Genomic DNA, 13337 nt, shown 5'->3' with positions numbered 1-13337 from the left:
TCAACCCAGGACAAGCGGGTCCAGAGGAGGGCCACCAAAATGATCAGGGGGCTGGAGCACCTCTGCTGTGAGGACAGGCTGAGGGAGCTGGGGTTGTTCAGCCTGGAGAAGAGGAGGCTCCGGGGAGACCTCACAGCGGCCTTCCAGTACCTGAGGGGGGCCTACAGGAAGGCTGGGGAGGGTCTGTTTCCAAAGGCCTGCAGTGACAGGACGAGGGGAAATGGTTTTAAGTTGGAGAAGGGGAGATTTAGATTGGATATTAGGAAAAAGTTCTTTACTCTGAGGGTGGTGGAACACTGGAACAGGTTGCCCAGGGAGGTGGTTGAGGCCCCTTCCCTTGAGATATTCAAGGTGAAGCTCCACAAGGCCCTGGGCAACCTCCTTTAGTTGGGGGTGTCCCTGCTGACTGCGGGGAGGTCGGACTAGATGACCTTTGGAGGTCCCTTCTGGCCTGGACCAATCTATGAATCTATCTATGAATCTCAGGCACTAGACCATGCCCTGAAGTGCCACATCTACACGTTTCTTAAATACCTCCAGGGATGGCGACTCCACCACCTCCCCGTGCAGGCTGTTCCAGTGCCTGACCACCCTCTCAGTAAAGTAATTCTTCCTAATATCTAATCTAAACCTCCCCTGCCCCAACTTCAGACCATTTCCTCTGGTCCTGTCATTATTCCCTTGGGAGAAGAGGCCACCACCCACCTCTCTACACCCTCCTTTCAGGTAGTTGCAGAGGGCAATGAGGTCGCCCTCAGCCTCCTCTTCTCCAAACTAAACATAGAATCATCCAGGTTGGAAAAGACCCTTGGGATCATCGAGTCCAACCATCTACCCTACTCTACAAAATTCTTCCCTACACCATATCCCCCAACACCACATCTAAACGGCTCTTAAACACATCCAGGGATGGTGACTCAACCCCCTCCCTGGGCAGCCCGTTCCAGTGTCTGACCGCTCTTTCTGTGAAGAATTTCTTCCTGATGTCCAGTCTAAACCTACCCTGTTGCAGCTTGAAGCCATTCTCTCTTGTTCTATCGCTATTTGCTTGTGAAAAGAGACCAGCACCAACCTCTCTACAATGTCCTTTCAAGTAGTTATAGAGAGGGATGAGGTCTCCCCTCAGCCTCCTCTTCCTCAAACTAAACAGTCCCAGTTCCCTCAGCGTCTCCTCATATGACTTGTTCTCTAGACCCCTCACAAGCTTCGTGGCTCTCCTCTGGACATGCTCCATGCAGGACCCGGCACTTGGCCTTATTAAACCTCATCCCATTGGTCTTGGCCCATTGATCCAACCTGTCCAGGTCCCTCTGTAGAGCCTGCCGACCCTCAAGCAGATCAACACTCCCACCTAGCTTGGTGTCATCTGCATTCCCGGTCCCCAAGCTGGGTGGAAGGACCCCGCTGTGGATTTCCACTCCGTGTCCTTCCCTGCACCATCCCAGAGCTTTTTCCCAGCAGTGATAACCTCGTGTCCCACCAAGGTGGGGGGGTGTGGGGATTTATCTCCTGGGAACCCCCAAGAGCACTAAGGATGGCGGGGAAAGAAGGTGTCTCATGAGGAGGGATGCTCCACCGGACACCACCTCCTAGGAAAAAAAGCTATAAAAAAGAAAATAAAAAACCTTTTTGGGGGGCTGGAAAAGGGAAGGGCGCACGTGGCTTTTGCTGGGGGCGGGGGTGGAATTTTCCAGGCTGTTTCCCAGGGATGTGGGTGCTGGGGGTGCCGAGGGGCTGGGTTTGGGTGCTGCCAGCCAAAAATGACAACCGGCGTGGGACCAGGAGCAAATATCCAGCAGTCCCAGTTTGAGGGACAGCGATAATGAGTTTTTTTCCCCTCTTTTAAAGAGCTGGGGCTTAGAAAAAAGGGGAATAAAACCCCAAACCAACCAGTTTTGGGGCAGGAATAGAACCTCCCCTTAACATCCATCAAACCAGGGCTTAAGCGTGGTTCCAACATGCTATGTGTGTGATACAAAACTGGGAGGGGTGGCTGACACAGCAGAAGGCTGTGCCGCCATCCAGCGAGACCTGGACAGGATGGAGAGTTGGGCAGAGAGGAACGTGAAGAACTTCAACAAAGGCAAGTGTAGGGTGCTGCACCTGGGGAGGAATAACCCCCTGCACCAGGACAGGTTGGGGGTGACCTGCTGGAGAGCAGCTCTGAGGAGAAATACCTGGGAGTCCTGGTGGACAACAGCATGACCATGAGCCAGCAATGTGCCCTTGTGGCCAAGAAGGCCAATGGCATCTGGGGGGGCATCAGGAAGAGTGTGACCAGCAGGTGGAGGGAGGTCATCCTCCCCCTCTGCTCTGCCCTGGGGAGGTCCCACCTGGAGCACTGGGACCAGTTCTGGGCTCCCCAGTTCCAGAAGAACAGGGAACTGCTGGAGAGGGTACAGCAAAGGGCTACAAAGATGCTAAGGGACCTAGAACTTCTTTCTTATGAGAAAGAGTCTTCTTTCTCTTTATTCAGGAGAAGAGAAGGCTGAGGGGGGATCTGATCAACACCTATAAATACTTAAAGGGTGGGTGTCAGGAGGAAGGGGCCAGTCTTTTTCCAGTGGTGCCCAGGGACAGGACAAGAGGAAACGGGCACAAACTTGAACATAAGTTTCATCTCAACATGAGGAGGAACTTCTTCGCTTTGAGGGTGGCAGAGCCCTGGAAGAGGCTGCCCAGAGAGGTGGGGGAGTCTCCTTCTCTGGAGACATTCAAACCCCACCTGGACACGTTCCTGTGCAACCTGCTCTGGGTGGACCTGCTCTGGCAGGGGGTTGGACTAGATGATCTCCAGAGGTCCCTTCTAGCCCTTCTGTGATTCTGTAATATAGCGTCAGTCACTTGCAGAGATTTCTGCAGACTAAAACTCGCAGAAATCCTTCTATACCAAGAGTAAAACATAAAGGAAAAAAGAAAAAGAGGTGTCAGAACTGAGAGAAGCCGCACTTCATAACCCCCTTCACTCGGTGTACAAATCACACGTATTTGTCTTTATTAAGACAAGCTGCTTGACAACAGTGGGAATTTCTTCCAATTCAGTAAATTATCATCACGGCGCTCGCGGAGTCGCCTCCTGGAGGCCTGAGCAGCCAAGGAGGAGAAACCAAGTCGTTCTTCATCTCAGTTCATCTGCGCCAGCAGCTCTTCGAGTTCCGGTCGAGACTTTAATCGGCTCTTGAAATCAGCTTCTGTGTGCTGTGAGGGAAAAACAAGAAAACCCAAGCAAATCAGAATCACCTCTTGAGTATTTTTTGAAATCCAGAGGAAGACAAACTCTCTCCCAAAGAAAATCAATTAGGAGTGGAAAAACCAAAGGGTTAAATGTCCACTGAACCCTGAGGGGGGAAAACCCCTGGTGGAAAGTCACCTGATGCCACGATCTCACAGGCAGCTGGACCTGGAAGCTGATGGCAGAGCTTTTAAGCCTCCTCTCTTATATCCAGCCTCCAAGAGGAGCAGCTGCTGGGGGCAAAGCACAGAGGGCGGAAAGCTTGACCTTAAAGGTCCCCTCCAACCTAGAGGAGTCTATATGATTCTGGCATCAAGCAAGCATGGAGCCACGGACACACTTGGTCACCCCACGGGCTTTAAAATTTGGCCTTGTAGGCTCCACCTCACGTGGGTAACTGCTTTTGGAAGAGCAAGCAGTGACATTCACAGAATCACAGAATGATACGGGGTTGGAAGGGACCTCTGGAGATCATTTAGTCCAACCCTCCTGCCAAAGCAGGTCCCCCTAGAGCAGGTTGCACAGGAACTTGTCCAGGCAGGGTTTGAATGTCTCTAGAGACGGAGACTCCACCACCTCTCTGGGCAGCCCGTGACATTGTGCTCAGGAAGTCAACTGGACACCTCCAACTCTGCCACTTCCCATCACCGTAGCATCTATTTTCTTAAGGAGACCTGCCACTTTCTCCAGAACTTTGCAAGAGCATCTCAAAGCTTTCATCTTTCTTCTGCCACTGCCAGCCTTGTGAAGCCAGTTTGGGTCCCCCCACCTCCTGGGATTCCTGCATCAGACTGCAATGACTTTGCAAATGGCACAATGTCACCGTTCTCCCTCCGGAGACAAAGCCATCAGCCAAAATTTTTTTAAAAAAAAAGAAAGAAATGGCAGCCCTAAGGCAGAGAGGGGACCGTGACCAAAAGCAGAGAAGATTATCGGACTCAAGAGACCTTCCCCTGTATTCCTTCTGGTTTTGCAGAGCTGGAGATAACTAAACAGTCTTCAAAGGCCACTTAAGAAGCCAACTGCGTTTTCGTATTTGAGTTTACCTTCCTTTGCCTGCCTTTTCAAGGCACAAAAAGCCCCTGAATAAATAGGGCTTCCTGGGACTGTTTTGTCTGAATGTAAAACAATAGAAGTTTAAATATCTCCTTATGCCCGTTCTACCAGCGAGTGGAGTTCTGTCCTGAAGTCCTCAGCGCTGAGAAAATCGTTGGGCCTTTACGCAGAAAACAAGCTCAACCCTTCCCAGAGGAAATTCCACCAAAACAGGGCACAGCATTTGGGTTCCCAGTGCCCCAGCTTTGCTACCGACTGCTCCATGGAATTCCTGGCGATTCCCGGTTAAGAGGCAGTGAAACGCTGCTGAAGGAAACTTGTAACCTGCCATCTTCTACAGATCTACAGGCTTGGCTACGAAGGTACCTTCTCTGGTACTAATTATAGGAGGGTAAATGGGAAATGAAACATTCATCAATAATTAGAGAGAATGGATTTTCATAGACCAAGACACAGCCTGGTTCTGGGAGATCCTGGATATCCATAAATTTAGAGCAGACAGTAGTCGCAGGACCAGGTCTGTATTTTCAAAGCAAATTCAAAGTCACACATCACACCTGCTTCCTAAATAAATGCAAAGGAATTGGTAAAATTAAACATACCTCTTTCACTAACAGATGGACCCCTTCGGGCTGACTACTCTGAATAATTTCCAGGAGTATCGGAGCAAACGTTGCACTCAAACCGCTGATCTGAAAGAACAAATAAAAACGCCGGAGGAGCGGAACACGCCATACAGAACGGCCTCGTTACACTAATGGCACAGAAAGAGAGTCCATTTCAGGATGAGCCCGTGGCAATCAACCACTTCATCAGAGAAGCGCTCTCTGCTTCACACGCACGTCTCACAGCACGGCCAAAACCTCTCCTTTTGGCTCTTCTCTATGAATATTGTGCTTCCCCTCCCTGCCTGCAGTCTCCTGCACCTACAGAGGCTTAAACATGACTTTTCTAACCCCTTGTATCAAGTATTCCACATAAAATAGATAAATAAATCCTCTGGCTGATATACAGAATCCAGGAACCCCTCTTCCGCTTCTACTTTGCAAGTAACCTTTGGAAGAACCCTAATTAGGGTTCATCAGGAAGAGTGTGACCAGCAGGTGGAGGGAGGTCATCCTCCGCCTCTGCTCTGCCCTGGGGAGGCCACACCTGGAGCACTGGGACCAGTTCTGGGCTCCCCAGTTCCAGAAGGACAGGGAACTGCTGGAGAGGGTACAGCAGAGGACCACAAAGATGCTGAGGGGCCTGGAGCATCTCTCTTAACGAGGAAAGGCTGAGGGACCTGGGTCTTTTTAGTCTGGAGAAGAGAAGACTGAGGGGGGGATCTGATCAACACCTATAAATACTTAAAGGGAGGGTGTCAGGAGGATGGGGCCAGTCTTTTTTCAGTGGTGCCCAGGGACAGGACAAGAGGAAATCATAGAATCACAGAATCATAGAATGGTTAGAGTTGGAAGGGACCTTAAAGATCATCCAGTTCCAACCCCCCTGCCATGGGCAGGGACACCTCCACTAGAGCAGGTTGCTCAAAGCCCCATCCAGCCTGGCCTTAAACACTTCCAGGGATGGGGCAGCCACAACTTCCCTGGGCAACCTGTTCCAGTGCTTCACTACCCTTACAGTAAAGAATCTTCTTCCTAAGAAGAAATTCCTAAGAAATGGACACAAACTTGAACATAAGAAGTTCCACCTAAACATGAGAAGGAACTTCTTTCCTGTGAGGGTGGCAGAGCCCTGGAAGAGGCTGCCCAGAGAGGTGGTGGAGTCTCCTTCTCTGGAGACATTCAAACCCCACCTGGACACGTTCCTGTGCAACCTGCTCTGGGTGGACCTGCTCTGGCAGGGGGTTGGACTGGATGATCTCCAGAGGTCCCTTCCAACCCCAGATCATTCTGTGATTATGTGATTCTGTAATTAGTCTTCTTTGTGCTTCAATTTATGCCCAAATTACACCTTTCATTTGTTCAAAGGACTTAACTCCAATTGTTACGGGGTTTTGAGAGCCTGAGATAGGACGTGCTGCACATGAGCTATCAGCAAACACCAGCTCGTACCTGGACAACCCTCTGATGGGTGGTAAGGACCGCATCCAGCTGCATTTTGGATCCTCGCTCTTCCAAGAACATCACTTCGTTGGTTTTGGTGGGCATCGCGTAGCTGCAGGAACCACAGGTCAGTGCTTAGGACAGGGAGGATAGATTTACGCTACTTTACAGGAATGAATCAACCTCCAGCAGCAGAGAATGTGGAAAGAGATTAACTTTGCATGAGGAATTAATTATGCAAACAATGTATCTTGCAAATCAAGCCCTGGCAGGAGCCGGGTGTTTTACTGGAAAGAGATAAGGGAGAAGCTTGCAGCACTACTGCCAGCAAAAACCTGTTTCAGCTACAAACGCCAGCCCAAGAAGAGAACTTTTAACTTTTTTATAGTTGAAGGAGAGCTTTGAAGCAACAGTTCTGACTTCTGTAATCTGTTCCTTGGGGACAGAGCTGAAAAACCACTGCTGCAACTCACCACTCTAAAGACATTCTTTTCACCACTGAATTTAACAGGAGAACGATGAAGCACTGGATCGGATTCTCTGGTCTCCAGAGACCTCAGCCTCCCCACCTCCATTTGTAACTACAGGCTACGTCCTACTGCCCACGTTTTACCCTACAAATTTTGCCTCTTAAAGGGCAAATTGTTTCTTTCTGTACATTTCTGAAACTCTGCACACCAAGTCCAACCTCAGAGGGCACAAGCGTGACACAAAGTACTAACGCTTCACACTGAAAATGCCATCAATAGTCTTAGGCTGCGGGATTTCTCTGGGAATGCTTCCCAGCACGTTGCGGCTCACAAAATTGTACATTTTTAGCATCGCCGGGGATCCTGCTCAAAACAAACACCCCTAAGTCCCCGACGTGTCACCATTTTTCAGCACTGTTTGGTGCAAAAGACATCACAGAGAGACTACCGATCTGTGGGCACGGGTTGCCTGGAGAAATTGTGGCTGCCCCGTCCCTGGAAGTGTTTAAGGCCAGGCTGGATGGGGCTTTGAGCAACCTGCTCTAGTGGAGGTGTCCCTGCCCATGGCAGGGGGGTTGGAACTCCATGATCTTTAAGGTCCCTTCCAACTCTAACCATTCTATGATTCCAGATCCACAGCCGACAGTTCAGCAAAGTGGATGAACTTAAAGAAAACGATTTTTGGTAGGTTTAATCGGCATGTGCAGGAACCAGTGTTTATATTCAGAGGTACAGTTAAAGATACACATTTCAGATCATCAACAGTAAAAGTTTTTACTTCCTTACAGGAACACAGTGCTTCTCCCAGTGACTGCAGGCACCAAGGAGCTGTATCACGTTCCTCAGACTCATTACAGCATGGTGAGTAGGACTCAGGAGGTGATTGTCCCCCTGTACTGGGCACTGGTGAGGCCCCACCTCCAGGGCTGGGTCCAGTTTTGGGCCCCTCACCACAAAAAAGACATTGAGGGGCTGGAGCGTGTCCAGAGAAGGGCAACGGAGCTGGTGAGGGGTCTGGAGCACAAGTCTTGTGAGGAGCGGCTGAGGGAGCTGGGGGTGTTCAGCCTGGAGAAAAGGAGGCTGAGGGGAGACCTTCTCGCTCTCTCCAGCTCCCTGAAAGGAGGGTGTAGCCAGGGGGGGGTCGGTCTCTTCTCCCAAGGAACAGGCGATGGGACAAGAGGAAACGGCCTCAAGTTGCGCCAGGGGAGGTTCAGATTGGATATTAGGAACAATTCTTACATGGAAAGGGTCATTAAGCCTTGGAATGGGCTGCCCAGGGAAGTGGTTGAGGCACCATCCCTGGAGGGATTCAAAAAACGGGCTGACATAGTGCTTAGAGACATGGTTTAGTGATGTTTTTGATGTTTTTTGTTGGTTGGTTTTTTTGGTTTTTTTTTTTAAATCAGAGTTAGGCTGATGGTTGGACTAGATGATCTTAAAGGTCCCTTCCAACTTAGGCAATGCTATAATTCTATGATTAAAACCAGCAAAACCATTATGAGGGGTTCACCTGCTTTGGAGGTGCAACCAAAGCTTCCTCTACTACTAAACTAAAGCAGCAGGTAGCTCTCCCACAAGCTTCAGGGGTTTCACAAGCTCATTCTAGTTTGTATAATCAGTATTGCTTGCTTATTGCACAAAATACGCACAGAGCCTGGATGAAACACTGTACAGAAAAAACAGCAGCAAGAGTCAGCAATACTTAAACCCACATTCCCGGGCTCAGCACCCACAGGCTTAAGCCGCCTTCTCAAAGGAACAAAAAGTAACAGCTATTTTTTTTTTTTCCCCTTGAGATCTGTTCAGTCATTGCCTGAACAACTCCATTTCAGTCTTACTTATAGGAATAAAGCATCCAAACAGGCACAGGAAGAGAAACCACCAGGCAGATGACAGAAGATTTGGATTTACGTGTGAGAATCTATCAGCGAGATCAGATCGTGCCCTCGTCTGCAAAGCATCATCCCCTGTCAGCCTCAGGTGGCCCAACGCAACGCGATGGCAAGGGACGACAAACACGGAGCCGCGTTCCTCGTACCTTTCGTTCACTTTAATGGAGAGTCGGTTGCAGAGTTTATGCACGTACTGAGCAAAATGCTCCACGAGACACATATCGTAGGAAGTCATCTGGATGTTGATATCTCCATACTCATATTCGGTCCCAGGATTTATCTCTTTCATCTGTACTTTATCCTTCTTCTTCTTTGGAGCCTGTATTTTTTTTTTAAAAAAAAAAGAAAAGATAGAAAGCATATCTGTTTTGAACAAAGCTGGAAATAAAAAAAAACACACATTAACCTTTTCCCACACTAAGGTAGTCTAACAAAAGTTTGCTGAACTACGTCGAACATATCACAGCCCATCTGCGCTCACTTTCCCCCCACTACGAAACTGGGATGACGTTATCTCAACAGATGTTCTCGAGTTGAGCAGTTCAGTTCTTGGATGGCAGCACCACACGAGTCACACTGAAAAAAACCACGTGCATACCGTGATTAATTCCTTCCAGAAGAAACCCAGGAGTAGAAAACAAACTGGGTTTTATTTCAGCTCCTGCCTTCGAGGCAGCTGTCTAGATGAGTTATTGTTCCCTCCTTCCACAAAAACTGTCGTCTTTCCAAATTTCAGGGAATGTAAAAAGTTTAAACGCAAATACGACCTGCTCACAATATTCTGCAATGGTTTGAAGCTGAGGTGTTAAATTCAGCATCAGGAAGAGATTCCTCCCTCCCCAAACTACTCATTAAATAAGAACATACCAGACAAAAGGATTTGTTCAGTGCCGTGAGCAGGTACTTCAGGCGACCTAACGCTCTTTACCAAAAGAAGTAGCAGTAAACAATTGCATTATTCCTTTTTAATGATTGATCAGCCATGGAATTAATAATACCATTTAAATCAGACTGTGAAAAGATGGGTCAGCTGAAAGCAAGCACAGTAAGGGAGTTCTTTTGCCTACCTCCTTCGGGAGCAGGTATTTAAACCTCCCAATACCGTGCGTAGGACGGGCTTTGTAGTGTCTGTGGCAACTCACGAGTGCAACACCTTAAAATCAAAGCAGAGCAAACAAGTTTCCAGCTGAACGGCAGACAGCCCTTCTTTTAACAGATATACACGGGTGTGCTCCGACAGCCCAAAATCCACGCTGGGGGCAAGAATTTGTCCTCGGTTCTTTGACAGAAGACTGGCATTGGCCAATCTCTGCCCCACGCAGGCAGCCCGTGCATCACAGCAATCCTGTTACAATTCACAGCTGGTTACGGTGAGCAACAAATAAGGGAGGAAGAGATTAAAACTGACTCATTTCCCAGGTGAATTCTCAGGCAAATATAAAAAAAAAAAAAAAAAAAAAAGGCTCGTCAACACCAGTGAACGGTGAGGATGCTGATGAAATGTTACATCTGCCTCCTCTTATGCGACAGCAGTGATGCTACTGTGATGGATCAGAGCCCCACTTAATTTTAAATCCAGCCCTGTTCAAATATTCGTGTGCTAGGAAGCCAAATCAAAACGGTATCAGCTTTTATTTATACTTCCTTCTCCGGGGTAAAATGAAACCCTCAATAACCCTCATTTTAATAAACAAAGCGCAGAACAGCAAAGAGCAACTGAACACCAAGGATCTAAGCCGCTCGGTTACACTTTGCCTCCACGTCAAAATCAAATTCTATTTTAAATTGTGATAGCGGACTCCACCAGCTCAATAAACGTTAAAGTGGGTTCTCACAGGGGTATAAGTCGGTTCCTGGACATTAATATAGCAAATGGCATCTGGCTGGTGTCACTCCACAGTGTAATATCACGACTAAGAGCACCTGCTTCGCCACGAACAGGGAAACAGAAGAAAAGGTTAGAAAAAGATACGGAAGTGGAAGAGCACCTGCTCAGGTTCTTTAACCAGCCCCAAAATTGCTAAAAAAAAAATAAAAAAAGGAGACAAAAATGCTGAAACATGTAATATTTATTTGGGGTAAATGAAGTTTTGTCTTATATTGGATTAATAAGAGGCCTTACCTGCAGCACACAGACGGCTTTCTCTGAGCGTGACTGCTCTGTAGGAAACAAGATAATCGTTAAAAGCTCTGATTTCACCCACCTGTGGAAACACAACATACCTGGCCAATCTCCTTGAGCAAAGGCTCACACCCCAAGTCCCTCAGAGACAGATACATCCCATTAACAAAGAGACTTGCTCTTCACATCCTACAGCCCTTTCATCTCCCAGACATCAGCTGGAAGTCTTCCCCCCCCCAATTAAAAGACTTTCCTTGGCAAAAAGTACTTTTTCTGACGCTGTCAGTAGAAGTGACTGAGTGGTTTTACTGCCTTATACTGTATTTTACTTACTGGGTTTGATTTCAGACCACTCACCCGCTGAGCGCAAACGCCTGCTTTAGCAACATTCCCTTCTTCAAACACAGCACCTGCAATGAGCCAACATGGTCAAAATGCAAACAGCACAACAGATAATCAGTGAGTTTTCACCACTGCTTGCCAGAATACAGCAATCAAAACAACACCCGAGACCCTTTGAACATATCAATAACACAGTCTCTCCACAGCCTCCAGCCACTGTCACTCCCCAGAATGCCTCCGCAACACAGGGGAAATGGATGAAGGAGGAGGAAGATGACAACTTTTCCTGCGCCCCCTCGCTTTGCTTCAAGATCCTTGTTTACAGGTTGCCCAGAGAAGCTGTGGCTGCCCCATCCCTGGAGGGGTTCAAGGCCAGGTTGGAGGGGGCTTTGAGCCACCTGGTCTGGTGGGAGGTGTCCCTGCCCATGGCAGGGGGTGGGACTGGATGATCTTTAAGGTCCTTTCCAACTCTAACCATTCTGTGATCCCGCACTGCGTCCGGGTTACAACAGCCACATGAACAACCCTTGTGCTTGTTCCAGCTCTACATGGACAGAGGGAAACACATCTCATCCATCACCAAGGCAGCATCAAGCAAAGAGCTTTATTGTCCCCACAACCCTAGCAAGCATGAGCTGCGCTATGTCAGCTGGGGTGGGGGAATAATTACTAATGTCCACAAAAGAGTGACCAGAGGAACAGGGAGGACCAGGGATCCACCAGTCCCTGAGGACAGGGGCTGTAACAGTCCCAGTGTCACTAAGGTGATCCCTGGGTGCCTGAGGAGGGATGTGTGGGGGTCGCTGCCCCACGTACAGCAGGGAAGGCGATGCAGGACGCAGGGTCATAGAATGGTTTAGACTGGAAGGGACCTTAAAGATCATCCAGGTCCAACCCCCTGCCATGGGCAGCGACACCTCCCACCAGACCAGGTTGCTCAAAGCCCCCCTCCAACCCGGCCTTGAACACCTGCAGGGATGGGGCAGCCACAGCTTCTCGGGGCAACCTGGGCCAGGCTCTCACCACCCTCACAGAAAAGAAGTTCCTCCCCACATCTCATCTCCATCTCCCCTCTTTCAGTTTAAAAAACGTCCCTCCTTGTCCTATGGCTCCTCTCCCTCATCAAGAGTCCCTCCCCAGCTTTCCTGGAGCCCCCTCCTTGAGGGACTGGAAGGGGCATGAAGGTCTCCCCGGAGCCTTCTCTTCTCCAGGCTGAACCCCCCCAACTCTCTCAGCCTGTCCTCCCAGCAGAGGGGCTCCAGCCCTCCCAGCATCTCCGTGGCCTCCTCTGGCCCTGCTCCAACAGGTCCATGTCTCTCCAGTGCTGAGGCCCCAGAGCTGGAGGCAGCACTGGGGGGGTGTCTCCCCACAGCGGAGCAGAGGGGCAGAATCCCCCCCTCGCCCTGCTGGCCACGCTGCTGGGGATGCAGCCCAGGATGCCGGGGGCTTTCTGGGCTGCCAGCGCACGTTCCCTCTATCAGGCCTGTGCCCCCCCCCAAGAGACACATACCCCTCCTCCGCGTTCTAATCCTACGTCTGGGTAGGGCCTGACCCCCTCCAGACTCCCTAGCACAAGGGCTGGGCCTGTCCCTCCCATGCCCGATTCCCAGGCCCGCCCTTCACCTTCCCTCCCCCGGGGCCGGGTTTGTGTGTGTGTGCGTCCCCTCACGCCCTAGTACCGGGCCCGGAGTCCCCCACCGCCGGTCGCGGCCCGCCGGTACCTTCGGCAGCGCCGCGCTCATCGCGGCGCCTGAGAGGGAGCCACGTCCGTCGCTCAAAGCGTCCCTCCCTCCCCGCGTCCCGCACGCTGGGGGACAACGGCGATTTTTGGACAAACCCCCTCAGGTGCTGGCAGGGGCCCGCTCCCCTGAAGGAGAGCCCAGGGTCCGAGGGGGGGGGCAGTAATGGCGGCCACCCAACCCTGCGCCCAGGTGGTCGCGGCCCGCCCCCCTGCCTGCTTCTCGCACGCTGATTGGCCTTCCGCCACGTCCATCGAGGTGCGGCGCGGCGGCCATGTTGAGTGTGGCCAGCTTGCAACGGCCGTCTGTGAAGCCCTGCCCCAGCCCGGCGCGGTGGCCATCTTGAGTGTGGCCTGTCCGGCCCCCGCCCTGTGGCGGCCATGTCAGCGCGGCGCCGGAGGGCTGTGAGGGGGGAGCGTGGATGGAGGGCAGGGTG

At 50.5% G+C, this 13337-nt stretch overlaps 1 protein-coding gene across 2 annotated transcripts; it reads right to left on the bottom strand.

Moving 5' to 3' along the window:
- Positions 1–2964: 2964 nt before the first annotated feature.
- On the bottom strand, positions 2965–13118 carry MRPL48 (mitochondrial ribosomal protein L48). Of its 2 annotated transcripts, none has more exons than XM_074150924.1 (8): positions 12884–13118; positions 11178–11230; positions 10821–10858; positions 9766–9851; positions 8845–9017; positions 6346–6448; positions 4891–4980; positions 2965–3198 (listed from the first exon to the last, which is right to left on the bottom strand). In XM_074150924.1, the coding sequence occupies exons 1-8, from the start codon at positions 12902–12904 to the stop codon at positions 3124–3126; spliced, it is 639 nt and encodes a 212-aa protein (XP_074007025.1). In that variant the 5' UTR covers positions 12905–13118; the 3' UTR covers positions 2965–3123. The 2 variants fall into 2 exon arrangements, with proteins under 2 accessions (XP_074007025.1, XP_074007034.1); XM_074150933.1 differs by having other exon boundaries at positions 2974–3198; positions 6346–6470; positions 12884–13106.
- Positions 13119–13337: the final 219 nt, after the last annotated feature.

The sequence above is a fragment of the Numenius arquata genome, chromosome 1 (genome assembly GCF_964106895.1).
Source record: "Numenius arquata chromosome 1, bNumArq3.hap1.1, whole genome shotgun sequence".
Taxonomy (NCBI): domain Eukaryota; kingdom Metazoa; phylum Chordata; class Aves; order Charadriiformes; family Scolopacidae; genus Numenius; species Numenius arquata.
The sequence above is the reverse complement of the archived record's forward strand: the minus strand, read 5'-3'. Positions and strand labels throughout refer to the sequence as shown.

Bases quoted from the DNA above. Each gene is read 5' to 3' on its own strand.
- MRPL48 (XM_074150924.1), bottom strand. From the start codon at position 12,904: ATGAGCGCGGCGCTGCCGAAG. The intron at 10,859-11,177 runs GTGAGTGGTCTG...TGTTTCCTACAG, and splicing joins CAGGCGTTTGCGCTCAGCGG to AGCAGTCACGCTCAGAGAAA. The intron at 6,449-8,844 runs GTACGAGGAACG...TGGTTCCTGCAG, and splicing joins TCCATTAAAGTGAACGAAAG to CTACGCGATGCCCACCAAAA.